This window comes from Bradysia coprophila, chromosome II (assembly GCF_014529535.1).
Source record: "Bradysia coprophila strain Holo2 chromosome II, BU_Bcop_v1, whole genome shotgun sequence".
Taxonomy (NCBI): Eukaryota; Metazoa; Arthropoda; class Insecta; order Diptera; family Sciaridae; genus Bradysia; species Bradysia coprophila.
In genome coordinates, this window is record NC_050735.1 from 10930754 (window position 1) to 10953636 (window position 22883).

Genomic DNA, 22883 nt, shown 5'->3' on the forward strand with positions numbered 1-22883 from the left:
CTTACCTTAACCTTTAATAACACCTTTAGTTAGAGGGGTGTCACATCCCTTAAGGCACATGCAGTTCTAACAGCTGCAATCCAGCGAACAAAGACGAAAATCGAAGAATTCAAAAAACAGAAACAAATGGAAAAATAGTTATTTATGCAATCGAGATACAAAGTACTTTATTAAAAGGTTGATATTTTGGAATTTAAAATAGGCCGTTTGTTGTATCGTGAGCATAATAAAGTACTTTGCATTCAGTCAAATACAATATTTTATGTCACATAGGCATCTAAAGTTTGTAGTGGCATAAATAACTACTTTGAACCTTAGTTGCAATGTCTTATTTTCATTAATAAACCTCCTACCAGGCGTCCCACTAAATTTTGCCTTGTCCGAAATTCGGACATTTCGGACAATTCATAAAAATTTCGGACATTTTCTGCAAAAATTTCGGAATTTTTTTTTCTAATTTTCACTAAAGTTACGCATTAGAAAAAGTCTGTAAGTCATTTAAGCCCATTCCACCAACAAATTCTAAGGCTTTATATGAGATGAGAGATGAGATTTTTTTTAAAAGTATACTTTGACATGACCTGTAGCTGTACTGATCATAAACCTGAATAGAGGGCTTGAAACCTTCACGAAAAGATAGTGTTAAAGATGTAGGTTAACTAATGCATCTCACCGGAAAGGTGAAAGGCTGAATAGACTATGCCAATCATATTTAACCAATGATGCCATTTTAAAGGTCATCAATAGTGGTGACTTTATCACTATTTTATTTTACCGGAATCATGCACACATTCAAATAAAAGCATTTCCGCCAAAAAAATCATTTTTTAAATTAACGGACAAAAAAATTTCAGTTTTGTGGTGTCACTTACGACTATCTTCACAACAGACATGTCAAGAATTTTGTTTACCTGAATGGCAACATATTTTTGTATGTTTTCTTCACATTTTACCGACTGAATTAGCACGAAACGTATTGCAGGCAATTTCTAGGCACATAAAATTAAGGAATTGAACACTGAATGGCACAATTCACACCAAATTACTTTTAAAAATGAGATTTTCACAACACCCACAATGTTTGACCAAATTAATTTGTCTTTAAAATTATTTCGGAGAATTTTTCCTAAATTCTGTTTAAGACACTAGCATGAGCACACTCGGAACTATTTTCTGTGCGAAATTGAAACTGAATCACTTTGTTTTACGCGAAATACTACAAATTTTCGACACAAACTTGTTTGAGATTTAAAATTTACTGTCCCGATTTGACATTTCATCAAAACAAAATTCAGTGAATCAGTCAAAACTGGATGAACTGAGTGAACAATACTACTCATACTACTGTAATTGCAAAGTGGCAAACTTAAGACCTTATGTGGAATTTGGGTGGAAAATGGCGCAAATCACATATTTCAGGAATTTATAAAGTGAAAAATCTTTCCGGTTTCAAGTTTTTTCGTCAAAAGACGAGACACGGGTATCTTTATTTTCAATTTTTAGCTGCTTTATGTAAAAAAATTGAGAAAAAAAATCATTTTGGCGTAGTCTATACAGTCGCGGAAGAATAATATCTGACATGTTTCTGAGGTAAGGGTTTGTAATAGATCCTATATAAATTTCGTCTAACAAACGAAAATCTAGATTTGGTATTTTAGTATAAAAATTCAGAAAACAGAAATCCAGATCTTCATTGTCAAACGAAATTCTTGTGAATTCAATTACAAACCACAACTCCCGAATCAGAAACATGTCGTATTTCAACCTTACGATACTGTATGTTTAAATAAAACCAGGTTGAATACGGGTCAGGCTTCTTTCCGTTCCTCAAATTTTGGACAAATGCTGAGAAAATCATTTTCCTCGCATAGAATAATTTCCTCAAATATGTGGTTTTTAGTCAATACACTTCCTTCGTTGACCTACATCATTTGCATGTATTTCATCGAAGGATGGAAGAAATAATGATCACAAGCAAGGTTAAAATTTTGATTCTTTTTCCAGAATTTCCATGCGCCACAGGCGAATCTTGTAATTAGTTTCCATTAAACCTGTTGGAATTTTTGTCTACTTTTCCTACTATTACTTCAAAAATTCGATCATATTCTTGCTTCTATTCGAAATTTTTTAATGTCGACTATACTGAAAAAATGCTTAAGAGGCATCGGCACTTTTTCCTACCACAAAACCCGAAAAAACGACCCGAAAACTGTCGATGTATCTCTTAGGAAGTCATATAAAATGATTCGAATATGCTTCAGAAAGGTAATATGGACTTTCGCCGTTGGAATTGCGGTCTTACATTTTCCAGAAATTAATAAAATTTTGATAAAATAATGAAATTAAAGTATCTCTGCTTTGAGCTAAAATTTTCACAAAACTGCTCACTTTCCTGACAACACCAAAAATATCACAACACAAGAGCGTATTATATGAAAAGCTGCCACTGATTCGGTTAGAATTGCGGTCACAAATTTTTAAAATAAATCTTTAAATTTCACAAATGTTAAAAAACAAACTGCAATAGGTTTAAGCATTATCAAAATATAATAAAATGGCGTCAAGCGAAATCGAATCATTTCCGAAAAATGATTTCAAAAATGATGTCATTTTGATTAAAATGCTACTTTCAGTAAAGGGGACATATGGGCAGCCAAATTTTTGATCTAAATAATAAAATAAATTTTTGATAATTTAAACGATTTCAGCCTTTATTATACGCTGATTACCAATGCATACATTGTAGAAGTTGATTTCAGTAAATAAGTAACAGAAAATCTACATATTTTAGTCAAAATTTTGTGTGTTCAAATTTAAATTATTACGCTTTTCCGAATTTCCTAGTTGTTTTGAGTTGTGATCGTTGGATGGAGCAAGTATCAATTGTTAAGAAGAATCATGTTGGAGTGTGTCTGAGGAGGAACAATTATGCCTCTTAAAAAAGATATTGGAGTCAGCCAAGATGTGACGCAGGAAACTCTTAACGTGGCTGTCTTTTAGAGCTACAGCTATTTTCTAACATATCGAAGGAAGAATTGTAACATTATGCCCGAGTACCATAATCAGAAATACAAGAAAAAATTTTTTTTGAGGAAATGCTTCTTTGAATGAAAACCAGGTCTAGAAAATTAGCTGAATTAGCTGAGTTAGTTATCGTGTTCCATAGGAAAAGAAACAATGAGCATATCGGTTTTTCGAGAACTACTCCCAGACCATTGAGCTGATAACGCCCATTTAAAAACTTGACCTGAGGAATTCAGTTCTCCTTCGAACAAAACGTTTTTGAAAATCGATTTAGATTTACTCAAGTTAAAAAAATATTACACATTTAACGTTTCATATTTAACGTCATATTTCCACATAATTTTCAATTATAGTGATCGCGGTACCTATACACATTTTCCGGTATTTTCTGCCATAAAGACCCATATGACTTACAGTCAACTGAATAAAAATTTAGGGACAAAGTATTGATAGACTGAAAGTTTAATTAAAAATTCAGTGAAGTGCGCCGCAGGCAATTTTTTTGAAAATGAGACTTTTATATATTTAATTTTGGTCAGGTCTTGAAGAATATTTCGGACATTTCGGACATTTCGGACAATTTCGGACAAATGTGTAAAATTTCGGACATTTCGGACAAGTGGGACGCCTGCCTCCTACATGTCCTGCGGCAGGACACGAAAATTTTAGTGTGACCGCTGCAAAATATATTGCAATTTTGTAACAGTACGATAACAGTAACAGTGCTGGCTCGGGCTGTTTTACTGCTAATTTTCGAGTGACGAAATATGAGGACGGAAGGACTACTGCAAGCAACATTTACTTAAGTCTCAGTCGCTTGAACATTTTTTTTCTGCTTCTTGTTCTATTCCGGCATTCTCATTGTACGAGGATGAAATATCCGACTCAAAATCTCAGCTGGCTGCAATAACGCTGATTATGTCGACATTCGAGCAAATGACCTGTTTCGGTGAACAAACTGTGCCCTGGCTGCGTCCAAGCTGTGAAAGAAGCCAGATCACTGCCGTGGAGTCGTTACGTGCGCCAGTCTATTTTGGAGCGGAAAGTATGCGATCAATCTAATGAAATTTTCGTTCGTTTTTCAGAAAAAATGGCGAAGAAATGCGTGACGAGAAACGAACCCTGGAATGTTTGAAAGGTGCACGCATTGCGTCACAGTGCTTGGACACGGGCGTACAAGTGCAATTGTATGTGGAATTGCTCAATCACTATTTGTTCCACTTTGAGCGTGGCAATTCGTTGATAACGATCACGATGCTGAATCAATTGATTGCTAAGATCAATGAAGAGCTGCCGAATTTGGAGCAAGCAATGCGAGGAGACGAAACAAATTGAAATGCACAGCAACAATACGTTGGCGCACATAAAATTGCGCATGGATTCAGTGGCAAATGAGAGCGGGTTGTATGTGTCGTTTGCTGATATTGCATTGAACGACAATTATTATAATCAAACAAATTTATTTAGACTAAGGACGTTTTCACCACCTGGGTCTAAAACACACCTTTTTGATCCGTGGTTTGTATACTATTTTTATGAAACTTTTATGAAAGCATTGAAAGTTGGATGCAAATGATTTTTCTTCCTGGAGTACCAAAGTCACATTCCGAACAAAACATAACAACAAAACTGAACAACATACCGGTGCAAAAGCATTCCATATTAATGCCGAAAGTAATCCGTATGAATGCCTAAAGAAGTCCGTTCCGTGTGCATGTATTCTCACAAATGTCGAAAAATAAGCAATCTGCAGGAATGCCGAAAGACATCCGAATGAATGCCGAAAGCAGTCCGTATGAATGCTGAAAGCAATCCTTATGAATGCATTGTCACAAAACACTACAAACATTACATTCGCGTACATACAACAACTTGACACATTTGGGAAAAAATAAAGATAGGATCGAAAATGACATAAGCGGGAATGAAAATTGAGAGAAAATAGTAGGGGAGAATGTTGCTCTTTCGGTACTAAATTTGGTGAGTGAATGTGACGGTTTTGGTACTACAGGAAGAAAAATCATTTGCATCCAATTTTCAATGCTTTCATAAAAGTTTGTCGAACAAACTCATCGAATATTTCGAACGTCAATTTATGCAGAGCAGCGATTTTTTAGGGTGTAATGGAATTTTTGACATGCAACAAACTTTTTTGTTTGCGATGGAAAGTTATCACATGCTGCTTATAATATGTTCAGGATAGTCCAAAGATGTTTTTAAGCCACTTTCCTCAAAAATTTGGAGATACGAACTTTCGATATGGCTGTACAAAGTCAGAACTTGCTTTCGCTGAAAAAAATTCCATGAAATTTTGACTTTGAAAATTGATTTCTCGCGTATAACAAAATATTTTTTCTGTTTTTAACTTGTTTTGGATACTTTGGGGTATGTAGAATGAGTTAAAAATAAATTTTCACGAAAAATTTTCGAAACTCAGGTTTTGGTGGAACAACGAAAAAATGCTTGCACTTAACCTCAATTTTTTCACATTTTATCGATTTTCTTGGAAAATTGAAATGGGATTTTTTGGGACTTTTGGTGGTAGATTCAGACCACTTAGGGATATCGATTTCAATGTACACATTTCTGAAATAGAATTTTGCAAGGTTTGTCATACTAAAAATCTAGTTTTCCCTAACTAATACCAGCCTCACAACGAGTATCCGTTACGACATTTTGTTTGCAGCAAGGTCACTACGACGAAATTTTCTTTAGGATGAGTGGAATTGTTATCCATTCTTCATAAATAAGTGGTTTATTTTACTTGAAGCAATTCTTACAGTCGAAGAAATTTAGTTTTCGGGTTTTCCAAAGGTATTAATCTTATTTAACCCACACTTTATCCCACAACAATGGAATCCACAAATTTAAATTTAGTTAACTCAGCGGTCGCAATGACGGCGCTGCAGTCACGATTTCAAAATGTGATATAGGGTGGATAAACTAAATTTTGGTTTTGGTTACATTTTCTCTTGGTTTTTAATTATTACATCAGGCTTCTAAATTAAGAGTACCTTTATGCAATATAAACCGTTTGAGTTTGAAAAAAGATGTTTTGTATCAGTGAACGATATAGGAAAGCGTTCAGTACGTCTCAACATACAAAAGAACGTAAAATATAATTGTACATTTAGCCACCCTACGTCCGTCATCGCTTCTATTGTCTTCAAAAACATATTGTGTGCTTGTCATGATAATTATCAGACGTTTGTTTATTTATGTGTCTCATCTAAAATGCTGGCCAGCAAAATTTTGATCATTAAATTCAACGGCAAAATTGATCTAAATGTTAAAGTAATTGTGAATAATAGTGAAGTTACTGTGGTTTTGTTTTCTCCTCATAAAGGAATTTGCATCAGTTCGATGTAAAGTGCGGAGCACCATTGGAAAAAAAACTTGTCGCTGAAGAATGATCAAAAAGTTGCTGGACGCAATAGCTTCAACTAATGCTTTGCAGGATATAGAATCGAAATTAGAGAAACACCAAGAGCCGTCCATTTGAAATCTTCATCATCATCATTTCAACTAAAGGCTTTTTTTTTAACGAAACGCAGATTCGGAACATTCTTTTTCGCCAAATTACAATTTGGCATAGGAAATCAATTCAACTCTTTGTATAAGTGTTAAGTGAAGCTCATGATTGAGCTCAATCATGAAAACAGAATCTGGTCAGGAATAAGATAAGAATATGAATGTATGACGAACTTCAAAGTTCCTGATTTATAATCCTGAGATGCCTGCTCATGCAATTATGCGATTTACGATTTCCAAAGAATTTTAATATCAACTTTTAGACAAAATAACAATTTCCAAGTCTGTTTTCTATTTGATTTATTTGATGTATTTCCGACCTCGTTCTAGGATAATAAAATTTTCTGTGGATTATTTGTAACTTCATGAAAATATTAAGATTGAAAACCTCAGAAACATTCACATAAAAATTATGCTTTCCTAACTAATGTTGAAATAGCCTTTTTGCACTCATTAGGAACTTAGGAAAATAACTACTGGTCGAGACGGTTTACTTGTAGTCCGAAATTATATTTTGGCTTCGTAGAACACAGATAAACACAAGAGAGAGGAATTATATGATATGCAGTACATACTGTCCCGCAATGAAAGTAGATAAGTAGGTATGGCCAGTCCATACAAGTCGGAGCACATACGGATTTGCATGGCGCCACCTCAAACAAACTCATTTCTAGTGCAAATTTGCACTAGAAATGAGTTTGTTTGAGGTGGCGCCATGCAAGTCCGTATGTGCTCCAGCTAGAACAAATTTGAACGTTTGGCCATACCTATCTATTTACTTTCATTGCTGTCCCGTACAATCTTTTTCTAAATAAAAGTTATAGTCAAATCGACAATATTGTATTATTTGGCGATTTGTCATATTTTGGAGTTTCTTCACACTTTGGCGATTTTTCTTGACAATTCATCATATTTAGTTGATTTGTTAAATCATCAAGAAAAGTCTCAGAAGTGTGAAGAAACGCCATAAAGACAAATTTTCAATTCTCTATGATCCTTGGAGTTTCTTTACTCTTTGGCGATATTTCTTGGTTTTTCTTCACATTATGGCGATTTTTCTTGTTGATTTAACAAATCAACCATAACAGGTTCCGAGCCTACGCTGAAATTGTAGCCTATATTTCTGTTCGAAATTTTTGATCGCTGATATCTTTTTACGAGAGCCCTTTTTGAAAAATGTACGACCACATTTTCGAGTAAAAATATGTCAGCTTTGAATAAAAAATAAAATTGTCTGTGAAAGTTCCATGTGCTTTGAGAAAAGTGTACCTTTGATGGAAATTTGGGGCATCGGTACAGTTTTCTCAAAGCACATGGAACTTTCACAGACAATTTTATTTTTTATTCAAAGCTGACATATTTTTACTCGAAAATGTGGTCGTACATTTTTCAAAAAGGGCTCTCGTAAAAAGATATCAGCGATCAAAAATTTCGAACAGAAATATAGGCTACAATTTCAGCGTAGGCTCGGAACCTCATAATGATGAATTGCCAAGAAAAATCGATAGTGTGAAGAGAAGAAGAGAAAAATCGCCAGAGTGTGAGGAAACGCCAAAGTGTAAAAATACGTTTTTGAAATGTCTCTACATTATCTTTCGTAAAATGATAGTGTCCTCGGGATCTTTTGTTAAAGTATGAATTCCCTAGGATCGAACAAGATGCCGTTACCTGACGTAAAATAAGAGTTTCCTTAGGATCGAACCAGGCAGCATTTCGTAACTTTTATAAAAGGGTAGATTCACTAGCTTCGAACAAATAACGCCTTTTAGATAAATTTCGTAAAAGGATAAATTTCCAAGGATTTGTTTAATCACCACGAAGAATCGCCAAAGTGTGAAGAAACGCAACAAAGACAAATTTATCATTCTTTGTTTTTGCCGGCGTTTCTTCATCCCTTGCCAATTTTGTATTTTTGGCGATTCTTCATGGGAATCATGATTAATGACGGCTACGAGCTTTAGCGAAAACGAATGAGATGTTCCGATCCGAATCTGCGAGCGAACTTCCGTTTCGTTAAAAAAAAACCTTTAGTTGAAATGATGATGATGAAGATTTCAAATGGACGGCTCTTGGTGTTTCTCTAATTTCGATTCTATATCCTGCAAAGCATTAGTTGAAGCTATTGCGTCCAGCAACTTTTTGATCATTCTTCAGCGACAAGTTTTTTTTCCAATGGTGCTCCGCACTTTACATCGAACTGATGCAAATTCCTTTATGAAGAGAAAACAAAACCACATTAACTTCACTATTATTCACAATTACTTTAACATTTAGATCAATTTTGCCGTTGAATTTAATGATCAAAATTTTGCTGGCCAGCATTTTAGATGAGACACATAAATAAACAAACGTCTGATACATATCATGACAAGCACACAATATGTTTTTGAAGACAATAGAAGCGATGACGGACGTAGGGTGGCTAAATGTACAATTATATTTTACGTTCTTTTGTATGTTGAGACGTACTGAACGCTTTCCTATATCGTTCACTGATACAAAACATCTTTTTTCAAACTCAAACGGTTTATATTGCATAAAGGTACTCTTAATTTAGAAGCCTGATGTAATAATTAAAAACCAAGAGAAAATGTAACCAAAACCAAAATTTAGTTTATCCACCCTATATCACATTTTGAAATCGTGACTGCAGCGCCGTCATTGTGACCGTTGTGTTAACTAAATTTAAATTTGTGGATTCCATTGTTGTGGGATAAAGTGTGGGTTAAATAAGATTAATACCTTTGGAAAACCCGAAAACTAAATTTCTTCGACTGTAGAATGACTACATGTATCTGGAGTTGGTTAAAGCTGATTTCCACATATTTTTATGGTAAATTTCCTCTATCGGCTAGCGACATCGGGAGAATGTGGAGTGTATTTCTTTATTTCAAACATATTTCTGTACAAACATTTATTATAACTAACATCTCAAACACCCATCTTGTCATATTATGTCCCGTCATTATCGATGGTGAATTTGCACCATTAGCTTCTCCTTTATGAATAGATTGATTTCTGCATAATAATTCAAATCCGACATTTTCAACGTTGTAGTGAATCGATAGTTCAGGAGCATATAAATCACTACCAGTTTCATGGAAACCAATGCATATTTATAACCCTGCGTATAATACGGATAATATTTGAGTGCAATTAAACCTACTACTGATATCACAGAAACAACTACTTACTATACAATTCCTTGGGCCGTGACTGAAGGCCATGTATGCGTACGGATGAGATAATTTATAGCCCGCCTCGAATCGTTCCGGTATAAACTGATCGGCCTTATCACCCCAAAACTTTTTCGACCGATGAAGACTGAATATATCGATTCCAATGGAGCATCCGGCCGGAATTGTGAAATCCCTGAGTTGAATGTCTCCGGTTGCATGTCGTGCTATCAGTGACACGGTGGGAAAAATGCGCATCGTTTCTTTGATGACCATGTCGAGGTACAATAATTTGTCCAGGTCATCAACGGTCACATCTACATCTTTGCAGGGAAACACTGACAGTAGTTCGTCGTATACTTTTTCTTGACATTCCGGATGCATGGCTAACATGAACAGAACCATCGCGAGTGAGCCTGTTGATGTATCAGTCCCCTAGACATCGAGTGCGGAAACTGTTTCTCTTGTTCTCTTGACCCTATACAATTAATATAGCAAAATTGAACTTACGGCCATTATAGCAGTGTTTCCTTCACCTTTTACGTCTTCCATTGTAAAGTCACTGTTTTCCTCTGATATTTTCAAAAGTCTGTCAATAAGTAAAACCCTCTCATCCTCCGACACATGTGAACGCTCAGCAATTATCTATTTTTCAGAATGAACCAGAAATTGTATTTTTTTAGAACTAGAGCGAGACCCAAAGTTTGGTTTTGTCAAGATATTATTCCGATATTATTCCGATATTATTTTAGGATATGGAGTGGTTTGCTGCAGGGATTTCTGGGTGGCTGCTAAATATATTTCCCAGACGGCAAATACCAAAAGAGTTGAAAAGACTCGATGAAACTCTTACGGTAAGAGTATTACCATTACAGATGGTGTCACACATTACAGTTCACAAACTCAGATAAGTTTCATTTCAAAAGAGAAGCAGAAACCCAGATCGAAAATTGTTTTGTTTCCAGCTCTCTGAGACTACAAACCTAGCTAGGAATAGGAAATATTTCGACAATCATTTACCTTTTCGAATAATTCTTCTCTGTGCTTGCTCACGCGTTTCGCTTTCTCCGGCCACTTCGTCAACTTCCACAGAAAATCAATTTGATAGAATGGATTGAAGTATCTCTTCATTGCCATTGTTTGGGAACTAACAAAATTGAAAAAAAAAATTATTGTCCCGAACACACAGCAGAGTCAATTTGGAATTACTCAAATAAAAATTCATTGTATACATTCACACCCTCCGGATTGATATCGTATCCAATGGTTGTGTCTAATATCATTTGAATGAATACCAAAACGAATTCCGTTCGGGCATCAAATGCTTCCTGGCCGACTTTAGATGATATGGTGTTGACGAATTCTTTGATTCTTTTATTGAAGATCGGAATGTACATGTTTACCGAGCGGGTTTTGAATGTCGGTGTGATCAGTTTACGATGTCGTTTCCATTTTGTACCTGATTTTGTTTTGTAATAAGAAACAATAACAACAATAAGAAAGCAACTGAAGTTCCAAGTACTACAGCAAATGGCAGTCAAAAAGTCTCGAACAAATTTCGATTTTTCTAATACACAAACCTGAGTGGCTCTACTGAAGTTAAGAAGTTTTGTTCTAGCGCTTGCTCATAGTTCTGTTAAATGATTTTCCTAATGAAATAACATCATGAAACTTACTTTTGATAGTAAACAGCCCGACCGTAACAAAACTTTCTTCTAAGAATCTGTACGAATCGTCTTTGTCTATGCAATTCGGGTGGTGAAGGAGCACTTCCATATCTGACGGTTCCGATGTTACCACGTACAGTTTAGTTCCAATCCAAAAACGTAGTAATGTTCCGAACTCGAAAGACAATCTGAGAAGTGTTTTGAGGTTGTCTGTTGTGTAACAACATTTTTTTGTTAGTTAAGTAAATATCGACAGTGTACTTAGGAGCAGGGCCTTTTCGATTTTTATATGAAAATGCATAATTTTTGGTTTTTCAGAGCCGCATAAAATATGATTTTGCGACAAAATCTGCATATAACGTATGCAACACGTTGCGAAATAAGTTTTTTTTTGTTCACACGTAAACCCCCTGTGAATCTTTCTTAAAACGACAGATAAACATAGCTAACGCCGACCCGTACGAAACACCTATTCGTATCAAAAGCCTTTAATGTGAAACTCTTCATTTCTCTTACTTCATTTTCTTCTCTGCTGAAAAACTATTCTTCCTTTTAAATCACTTACATTATCCACTCTTTGCCTTGTTATCATATACAATTAAATTGCCGGAGGCAATATAGACAGCCCCGTACGAAGTCAAATTTCATAAATTCCTATTTAAACAGCTATATACCGCTATATTTACCTATATTTCACTGTAAATAAACATTTCACAGAGGAATATGCTATTATATAGCTCTATATGCCTGTATATAGCTCAATATAGCTGTATATAGGTATATATAGATGTCCATATATGGAATCCCTGAAACCCCTCACACTTAACACATTATTTCCATGTTAACAGAAACTCTCTAAGCATCATTTTCCCCACTTTATATCACTTTTAATAAAATCCAATATGGCCGCCGGCAGCCATTTTGTTAGGAAACCGAAAATAGTACCGACGCTTTACATTTGTTAATACCTTTCAAACAAAAAAAAATTCATGAAATTCGGTCAAAATTTACTCGAGATATTGACAAAATACTCCACGTTCACTGTACGGCCGAGTAGCCAGATAAGAGCTCACTCCAAGAGACCTAGCTCACGCTCCGGAGAACATAATTTCATAAACTTTTTTTTCCCTGATTGGTACGGTCAATACCTATCTAATAAAGCTAAAACGAACGAAATATGTTCAAATTTGGCCGACCTACAAGCGAAAACTGCTTGCCGCCCTGTGCCTGTTCCACACCAAGGGGTCTAACTCACGAGTCGGTCATCCGATTTCCATAAACTTTTTTTTTGTCGATCGGTATTGTAAATACCTTTTATTTGACGTACCACTTACAAGTTTAACGTTTAAATGTCCGGAGATATCTTCGAAAAACCGTAAAGCACTTATTGGGCCACAGCTCGGGAGGGGTCGATCCAAAATCACTCATCTTCGAACTTAGCCTGTCTTTTGACATTACCAAACGGGAAAAAAAAAGAATTTTCAAAATCGGATGCGTTTTACTCAAGTTATCGTGCAGACAGACAGACGGACAGACGGACATTTTTTTTTCGCGGATTTGGCATCTCTAGACAACCACAATAGGTTTCCCCTTACTCAGGGAGTCCAATTCGACGTGTTACAAACGTATGCGTAAACCTATAAGACCCCAGTACTTCGTACGGGTCTAAAAAGTCCTGTCATAGTACGGTACTATTAGTACCTACTTAAATCCGTTCGGGCATGCGTAAACTGTGCTTAAGACTGAACTTTTCAACAAATGAATGATTCATATTTTGAATAAAGTGTTAAGTTATTACTGAAGATAGAGAGTAAGCATTGTAGCAGGTAATTTCCACTAGTAAAAAAAGAAAAGAAATTCCATTTACTTAAACATTACAGGTTCCGAAAATTACTTGATTTGATTCCGTACACTATAAACCGTTCATTGAAACTTTGGTCTAGGTAAACATTTTAGCCGATTCTTTTTTCCGCTGTAATACGTTATCACAATAAAACGATTGGCAATCAAACTTTTATATGATTGTAATGAGTTTTGGGAAAATTTCTGTACGCTTTACCATCAACACAATTTTCATAATTGTTCAATGTCATCAAATTGATTTTTTCTGTGGTGTCATTAAATTTGTATCATTCTGTATTTAAATTTAATGTGTATGCGTCCGAAAAAATTATGCTTCAATAACTTTATTTTCATTTTCCATAAATAACACTTTTTTGCCCGCAAAAACACCTACATGCCTAATACTCTGAGTTTTGCTAGTGACTCGAAATGGTGTTATTCCACGCAAATGAACATTGAAATGCACCAAGCAATGGGGAAAACAACTGGAAAGTTGTATGTACACAAAATAGTATTTTACATGACTAGGGATAAAAATATGAAAAGTAGAGTTTTCGTGTGAATTTTATTGATCCGAGGCGAAGCCGAGGTCAATAAACACACGAAAACGAGATTTTTCATTTTTATACCGAGTATGTGTTATATGGATTTTACATGCTGAGGGCGTCGAAAGTAGGGCTTGAAACATGAAAAGTACGGTTTTCGACGCATGTAGCATGTAAAAGTCATTGAAAGTCAGTGTAAGTTCAGGTCAGTTGAAAGTCAGTGTAAGTTCAGGTCAGACATTTTAGAAAACAGACCTGATTCTGGTTTCAATCAAACCTGTCAGGTCAAGTGACAGATATAACCTGAGCTTCAGGTCAGATGACACCGGATTTCCACGCATATCTTAGAATGCTGCGATATACATCGGTATCTGGATCTTCCTTTGTTAAAAATATAAATCATATCTCCAATCAGTGTCCGTAATTTCAATCATGGGAGATGAATCCGAGGATGAATCTCACTGAAAAATGACTTCAATTTTCGTACAAAAGTGACGTTATTGTCCAGGAAAACTCATCTCACGTAATTGAAAATAGGGACCCAGAAATTAACTTTTATTCGAGTGGAATTTCAATTTTCAAAAATTATTCGTGAAATTTCGAGAGAGAATTTTTGTCAAGAATTTACTCTAAGCTCAAGCTATTTGAGACAAAACTATTCCGAATTTCTCTAAATAGGACCTGCTGCAGATAGTGTCTCAATCTCTCAGGGGCCATCCATAAAGGACGTCCGCACTATGGGGGTGAGGGGGGGTTCGCCAAAGTGTGACCGCCATACATTTGTGTAGTGGAAAAGTGCGGACAAGGGGGGAGGGGGGGTCTAAAATTCCAGAAAAATCGCGGACGTCCTTTATGGACGGCCCCTTATACTTATAACTTAGACTAACCATACTATAATTACTCTAAGACTTATAAAGTTTTCCGTAGTCACAGCATTGAGAACCAAATATTTTCATATTTTTATAGCATGGAATAGCCCATTTAACGTTTGTTTATTTCGTTAGTTCAGTTTAGTAAATATTCGCATGTTTTTAGTAGGTAGTGGAACAAAAAATCATGTTCAAGTGTTAGAAAAAAAATAATTGTTCGTTTTGAATCAAAGCAATTTTCCGGTCTAAAATGACTGAAAGTTCATGGCAAAATTTTTATATTATAAAAGCGAGCACTGGTGATAGCATCTACCTCAGTTTATCTTCCTCGACTGCCGAACATCAACATTTCAACTTCAACTGAATATAAAAATATAAAAATTCAAAAATGATGAAATCAATTTGTTTAATTTTGATTGTGTTGACCGTTGAAAGGACCTACGGACTGGAAGTAAATTATTATCTTTGAAAGTCAGAGAGATTTCTAATTTTTATTCTTAATTTATCCAGGACATCGCAAAAATTTTGGCCGATTGTAAGACCTCCGAAAAGGTTCCCGATGTGGAAATTATGAATTTTAAGAACAAGGTTATGTCAGAAACAAAAGAAGCTAAATGTCTAACAACATGTATAATGGAAAAAGTGGAACTTGTAAGTTTCCAATACCTTAAAAGGATAACAATTTTATTAAAGAAATTCGTTCATTATAAACTACAGATTAAGGGTAACCAGATCAACGTAAATGGAATGTTGGAATTAGCGAAATCGATGCCGAATTCCAATGAAAAGATGTTGCAAAGCGCTACCGAAGTAGTAGATGAATGCAAGCCGATCAAGGAAGCGGAAAGGTGATTAATTTTCAGTCTTATCGTTTAGATCACTTCTATTCCATTTTTTGTCGCCAGGTGCGAATATGGCTTCAAAGTTTCGAAATGTTTAATGGACGCTGCAGCTAAACGTCAATTGGGTAGCATTTTCATGTAATTTTCTTCCTCTAATTTCACTTTGTCGAAATGTAAAATAAAATTTGATTTGAAATGAACAGAATCGTGTTTCCATCATCGAATGGCGATGCGTTTCATTAGGTTCTTGAAACATAATTTCAATTGTTACCAGGGAAGTTAAATAGACTTCTTTGATTGTTACGGACGAAGCAACCTTAATTGTGAGCCTGACTCAACATCCTACTAAGCAAATTTGGAAACAAATATTCGAATTTATTCCTGCATTCTTGCTTGGGTCAAAAAAGAATATTTAAATGGAACTAATGTTCGTACAGTGGAAGATGAAGATAAATGTTCACTTGTATAGCTCAATTCTATTAAATATGAAAGGCGACAAGATGGGTATCGTTTCGTTATTACAACATGCAAGAAATTATACTGATGAGTGATGATACAAATGCATTCATTCATGAAGGAGCACTGCATTTGAACGACCTTACGAGATAAGATGGAAACTTGCTGTTCATGCTTTCAATTGGAAAGTTAAGAACTGATGGTACCAACAACTTGTAAGTATTATCATGTACAAAATTGATTTAATAGTATCTCTTGCCAAATAGAATAGAACTCCTACCCTGGATAATGAAAGGCAGGAAATTCTAAATTTTCCTTCTAGAGCTTGACCAGCTGAAGCGAACTTGACTCGAACTTCACTATCGTCGACTGTAGAAAAATATTTTGTAAATGGAGATTTTACCCTAGAGATGGAATTCCACCCGGAGTTTCCTATTTAAACGAAGAACTTTCGCGCTGTAAGAGATATTTAGCGGTCAATTTACTAGTTACAAATATAATTCAAGTAGAATTGGTAAAAGGAAACTAAACCCAAATCATCTTTCAGAAGTTCTTACAATTTCTTACAGTTCGATTGAGTGGATTTAAGGTGGATTGGATAACTCTAAATTTTTCTATATTCCAACACCATAATCGATTCTGTGAAGTTTAATAAATAGCCAAGAACAATAATATTTGCTGCGTACATTCCGTGTTTAGCTAATTTGCAAATTACTTACGCAAATTATACTAATTATGAATATTGTCCAGATAATTATACATAATTCGAATATCGACGCCTATCAGATAATCTAGATTAATTGGCATGGTCTACATTAACCTCTACGATTGATCTGATCATAAGAATCAATTATTGAAGTTCATAATTCCATTTTATGAAGTCATTACAGACCATTATACAATTTGTGTTATTGTTTACTCGATATGACCTTTTCTGTCAAAGGTTACGATACGCAATATCGTTGATCTATAGAATTTAGTTGAGTAGATAAAAGCTACCAATTTCTTAGAATTTAAATTTGATGAAAAAAGGAACAATGTGTCCAAAGTCCACTGGTAAATCAATGTATAATGTAAAAGACTCACAGAACTTAGTGACTTATTTCTGGCTAGGACATTCTTTACATCATTTTTTTAAACCATGATAGCTCATTCAACACATTGAAATTAATTGCGGCTTGCCAACTTTCGGCACCCTGGACTTTACTTAAATTGTCGAGGAATGCCTCCAAATAAATTTGTAAAAATCCAAAACTCCAAAATACTAGATTTTTAGAAATTTATTAGAAGAGACTATTGGCACCGGGTGCCAATAGTCTCTTTATAATACTGTGGCTAATGGCACCGGGTACCAATAGTCTCTTTATTATACTGCGGCTAATGACAGCAGGTGCCAATAGTCTCTTTATTATACTAATGCTAATCGCACCCGGTGCCATTAGCCACAGTTTTATTAAAAGACTGTTGGCACCCGGAAAAATTAAAATTTGAATAAAAACTCAGGATATTTTGAAAATAAACCTTGACAAAATGTAGCGTAAAGGCCGATTGTTCGATCCTGAGGAATTCATCCTTTTACGAAATGTAACGTAAAGGTATCGAACAATCCGCCTTTACGTTACATATCTCAATAGGATGAATTCCCTAAGATCGAAGAAACTACCTTTACGTTACATTTCGTAAAATGATGAATTCCTCAGGATTTAACAATCCGTTTTTACGTTAAATTTTGTAAAAGGGCGAATTCCCTATGATCGAACAAAATATTTTTACGTTACATTTCGTAAAAGGAATAATTTCTAATGATCGAACAATCCGCCTTTACGTTACATTTCGTAGAAAGATGAATTCCCTAGTATTCTACAAAACGCATTTGCGTTATATTTCGTAAAGGGATTAATTCCCTAGTATCGAGCAATCCGTCTTTACGTTGCATTTCGTAAAAAGACGAATTCCCTAACATCGAACAAACTACCTTTACGTTACATTTCGTAAAAATATTAATTCCTTAGGATCGAACAATCCGCCTTTACGTTAAATTTCGTAAAAGGACAACTTCCCTAACAGGAAAGTTTTCATTAGTTTTAAATTGCGTTAAATTTTGTAAAAGGACGAATTCCCTAAGATCCAACAAACTACCTTTGTGCCACCGAGAATTGAAATACGACTCTTTTCAGCACTCATTTTAGTGTTGTAAAGTGACTTATTTCAGCACCCGTTTGATGTGATATTACAACACTCAAAGCAATGTTGATATGGAATTTGTATTTTTGTACTTTTTCTACAAATAATTTTTATAAGAAACACTTGTTTCTTATACAAATTACGGCAGTATTGTGCACAAAACAAGTTTAATTTTCAAAATATCCAGATTTCTTATTCAAATTTTAATTTTTCCGGGTGCCAATATTCTCTTTATTATTCTGTGGCTAATGGCACCCGGTGCCAATAGTCTCTTTATAATACTGTGGCTAATGGCACTGGGTGCGATTAGCATAAGTATAATAAAGATACTATTGGCACCTGGTGCCATTAGCCATAGTATTAATAAAGAGACTATTGGCACCCGGTGCCGATGGCATATTCGAAATTTATTTGGAGGTATTCCTAGACTATTTAAGTAAAGTCCAGGGTACCGAAAGTTGACAAGCCGCAATTATTTTAAATGCGTTAACACGTCATAGCCGAGATTTCAAAGTCAATATTGCTTTTGTAATATAATATTCCTTAACAAACTTACTTCTGCATAGTCACAAGTTACAAGAACTGCTTCAACTTCCAACGATTTCAATTCAATTCATTCTATTCATATCATGCCATATCGACGTACGCTTATGAGCATGTGTTTTAATTAAATTTGTTAATTTTTTTTTTTTTGTTATAATCACATTGCGTTGTAGACGCAAAACTTTTATTTAATTTAATTTTTTTCACCTGATTAGAATTCGTACATTCCTTTTCCGTATATTTCGTTGGCGTTGTTCAATCAAATTAAAAGTATTTTAGTAGAAAAACCGTGATTATAACAATTAACTGTACAAATTTTGTGTTTGTGACTAGAATTCAAATCTAAAATGGGCAGGTTATTCTTCAAAGTTTTCCATAACTCTGCGAAATTATTTTACCCAGAGAAGGTGATAAGACATGTTAAAATCTCAGGTCCAAAAGTCGTGTAAATCCTGGAATGTATCGCATCATCCAGGCAGCATACGACTCCAGCTTTCCAAATGATCTATAGGAATTTTCCGGGATGTTATTTTGTGTAAGGAGGACAAATTTGTTTCACAAAATATTTGTATTTCCTCAATCCTCAGACTTTTCATCAGGAAAAAATATTCGAAAAATACTGCCCTGTTAATAAAAGCCGCTTTTTCGACCGAAAAAGCAATATTTCAAGAAAAATTTTGTTTACAGCTTTTCATACATGAAATAAAGACTCCCAGTTTTCTCATTCAAGTGCCTGGCATTAAAGTTGATTGAAATGTCGGAAAATAAGCGAATAGTATTTTACGTCCTTACTTGTAAGTTTGCTATTTTGGCAAGTGTGGCCTTTACGGAACAAGCCGAAGGCGAGTGGAATAAACCCAAAAACCGTTTCTGCATATTAATCAGCATATATTCGTTCGTTGGATTTATAAAGTGACGATTGACCTTTATTTTCTGCCAATGATATTTTGAGGGGCAAGGAATAAAGATTGTGCACATGAGATGAAAAATAGTTATTTATGCAATCGAGGGGCAAAGTACTTTATTAGGCTCTAGATGTGTAATTATGACACGAGGCGGCAGGTTTTGTGTCATAATACACATTGGCAACCTAATAATAAATATTATGCACCTCCAATGGCGCGGATCATAATCCAACTCGTCAAAATAAACGTTTGGACATAGGTGCATATCATTTTTTATGTGTCGATGCAAAGTTAAACCCAAAGTTCCTCTCCGAACTGATGCATAATGTTAGTCATACCACACAGAGCCATATAAAGTACCATGCATCGACTTGCATACAGCGTTTTATGCCACAGAGTCAGTTTGTAAATTTGGCATATTATGATTCTGAGTGGCATACAGCCAAGGACAGTCAAAAAAGTGTATTTTTATGATTTTCGTGTTTATCGATCTCAGCTGTTTTAACAATACAAATTACAATGGCAAAACAGCTGAAATCGATGAAACACGTATAGAATAAAAATGCACTTTTTTGACTGTCCCAGGCTGTAAATCATATTTGTGCCACCGAGAATTGAAATACGACGGATTTCAATATCGATAACTAGATTGAAATGTCCAAAATTACAACACCCGTTTTCATGGCTTATTACAACACTCAAACCAGTGTTGAAATGAAATTCGTATGAGTTATTACAGCATTCGTTTTAAAAAAATGCAAAGCAACGTGATCGATCAAATTCGAAGAGTGATTGTTTACAATGAAAATTCTGAATTTTTGTGCATTTGTCTATTTCAATTCTCGGTTGGCACAAAGCATGATGTGTTACACGTATTGTAATGAGATTTTTTCAGCACACGACCCAATTTTCCTTACTCGCTCCGCTCGTAAGGAAAACTTGGGTCTAGTGCTGAAAAAATCAACATTACAATACTTGTAACACAACATACTATTTCAAATTGATCAAAAAAATTGTAAAAGGAGAAATTAAGTTGAGAGCAGTGCTAACAACCATTTTTGTTGCAGCAAGAACTTATGTGTAACATTGCAAAAAAATGATTTTAATATTTTTTAACGATTTTCGGTGAAGGTCTTATCATATTTCCTGATAAAACGTTTTGTGTAACAATAGGCCAGCTCTGACTCCGGGCAATATGGAATGTTGGGCTCAATGAGGTGTTTTTCTGGTCCGGGAGGCTTAAATATTGGACCCAAAATTTTTAAGAATTTTAAAAAATAGTTTAGGCATGGGGAGCGAGTCATTTGTACAAATGTACGAATGCGTTGGTTAGAACGGTGTGCCTGAACCGATTTTATGTGACAAAAATAAGAACGTCACAATTTCTATACAATATTTTTGCAGAATGTCTCAAAATTATTAAAATACAGTTATTTGTTCAACGAGGGAAGAAAAGTTACATTCGAAGGGTGCTGTTATGCTCGCTGTGCTTTGGTAACAAGTCACCACAACGTTTTTCACAACAAAAACCTTTTCATGCGTCGGGCCGAAAATGAGGGCAATTTTTCGAATTTTCTCCGGTTTCCGGCCCTCTGCATGAAAACTCACATGTGCACCTGTTTGGGACGGTTGATTTAAGGCACTTTCGCTTGTAAGCCTCACTTCGTTCGGCCTACAATCCGCGAAATTGCCTAAAATCAATCGTCCAAAACAGGTACACAAATAACCATTGTGCACTGGACAACTGAAATACGACATATTTTGTCATGATTTTTTGTTATGAAATGTCAGGTTTTACCGACCGATATAGCGTGCGGGAAAAAAATTCATTTCTTTGCGATTTATCGTGCGAGAACGGTTTTGAATGAATATTTCCATGACCATTCGATTGGACAAATTTAATATGGTGAATGTGAAGTTCGAATTTTTTCAAGAAAATTCATGTGTTCTGTCTATTTCAGTTGTCCGGTGCACAAAACGTTGTTCGTACCTCGAAAGGGAATGTATTTTTTTAGCACACGTCCTAATTTTCACGGAATTTTTCTCGTGATTCAGGCCCTCAGCATGAAAAGTTGTATACGCATCGTTGTGGACGGTTTATTTTAGGCACTTTCGCTTGTCGCCCTCACTTCAAAACATTATATTCATGAATACCATGTAAAATAGTAATTTATGCAACTAGTTGCGAGAAATGGTAGTTTTTGTCACACGATATGGTTAACAAACTCGCTTCGCTCGTTTGATAATATCACATCTAGTGACAAAAACTACCATTTCTCGCAACTAGTTGCACAAGTTACTATTTTACATGGTATTCATGCATTATACCAAGATGCCAAACAATTGTGTCTCGTTGAATTCCATACACAAAGTACTTTATTTTCATGATTTTGAGACATTCTGCAAAAGTATTGTATGAAAATTGAAATCAGAAGAGAAATTAGAATTGCAAAATAAATCAATCATTATCACTATCTTATCCTATTCCATCTGATGGAAGGTACGTTCACTTTGAGGAAAAAAATTGACTCTTATCCGTGGCACTCTAAAATCAACGAGTCCTTGGCGATATATCATCAATAAACTAACATTTTCCGTCATCTTATCATCACAGAAATTTAATCATTGATCATGACATTGTATGATCTTAACTGAAAAAATGCATCGTAAACTCACTTTGCGGATTATAGAGGTTTAAAAAATTCCCCATCAGCGGAAAAGCTATTGGTCCCGGCAAATGCCAACTTAAACGGTACAATTCACGTCGCGACCACAACCATTCGATATACTTAAACAACACCAAACAGAACACAGTCACATATAATACAAGCACCATAGTTTGATCTCGGATAAAAATTCGAAGCCTGAAATTGATCAACAGTTACCACTATACTAATTTTTTAGAACTGAATCTGTGCATTTTTCCAGCTACACTGATATATCAATTTAACTGCACAACATTCGCACCAGTTGTAATCGACTATTCATATTGAGCCAATTTATCTATTTCTTTTTAACTCGAAATGGTAATTTTATTGGGTTAACTTTTTAATGAAATGTTGTTCAAATCGTAGTTGTGAATGCATTATAAATTCACCCAATTGTAATGACTGGTATAAACTAAATGCATACGGCTAATAGGGTTACATTTATGCATAAATAACCAGTAATAACGTGCCCGATTTTGATCGAAAGTATTTAGCGTTGACAGGGAATATAATTACATATTCATTTTTACGTTAATTAATCGTGGATGCACAAGCACGTGGATTATATCAAAAAGTCGTTTTCCAATCGTG

General features: G+C 35.0%; 2 protein-coding genes across 2 annotated transcripts; one reads left to right on the top strand and one right to left on the bottom strand.

Annotated features, from left to right (window-relative positions):
- Window positions 1–9412: 9412 nt before the first annotated feature.
- On the bottom strand, window positions 9413–22570 carry LOC119072641 (cytochrome P450 4C1-like). Its single transcript, XM_037177892.1, has 7 exons — window positions 22261–22570; window positions 11408–11608; window positions 10941–11190; window positions 10752–10878; window positions 10242–10376; window positions 9750–10166; window positions 9413–9679 (listed from the first exon to the last, which is right to left on the bottom strand). The coding sequence occupies exons 1-7, from the start codon at window positions 22418–22420 to the stop codon at window positions 9521–9523; spliced, it is 1449 nt and encodes a 482-aa protein (XP_037033787.1). The 5' UTR covers window positions 22421–22570; the 3' UTR covers window positions 9413–9520.
- Window positions 14948–15696, top strand: LOC119072648 (general odorant-binding protein 19d-like). Its single transcript, XM_037177905.1, has 4 exons — window positions 14948–15105; window positions 15165–15305; window positions 15372–15502; window positions 15560–15696. The coding sequence occupies exons 1-4, from the start codon at window positions 15043–15045 to the stop codon at window positions 15636–15638; spliced, it is 414 nt and encodes a 137-aa protein (XP_037033800.1). The 5' UTR covers window positions 14948–15042; the 3' UTR covers window positions 15639–15696.
- Window positions 22571–22883: the final 313 nt, after the last annotated feature.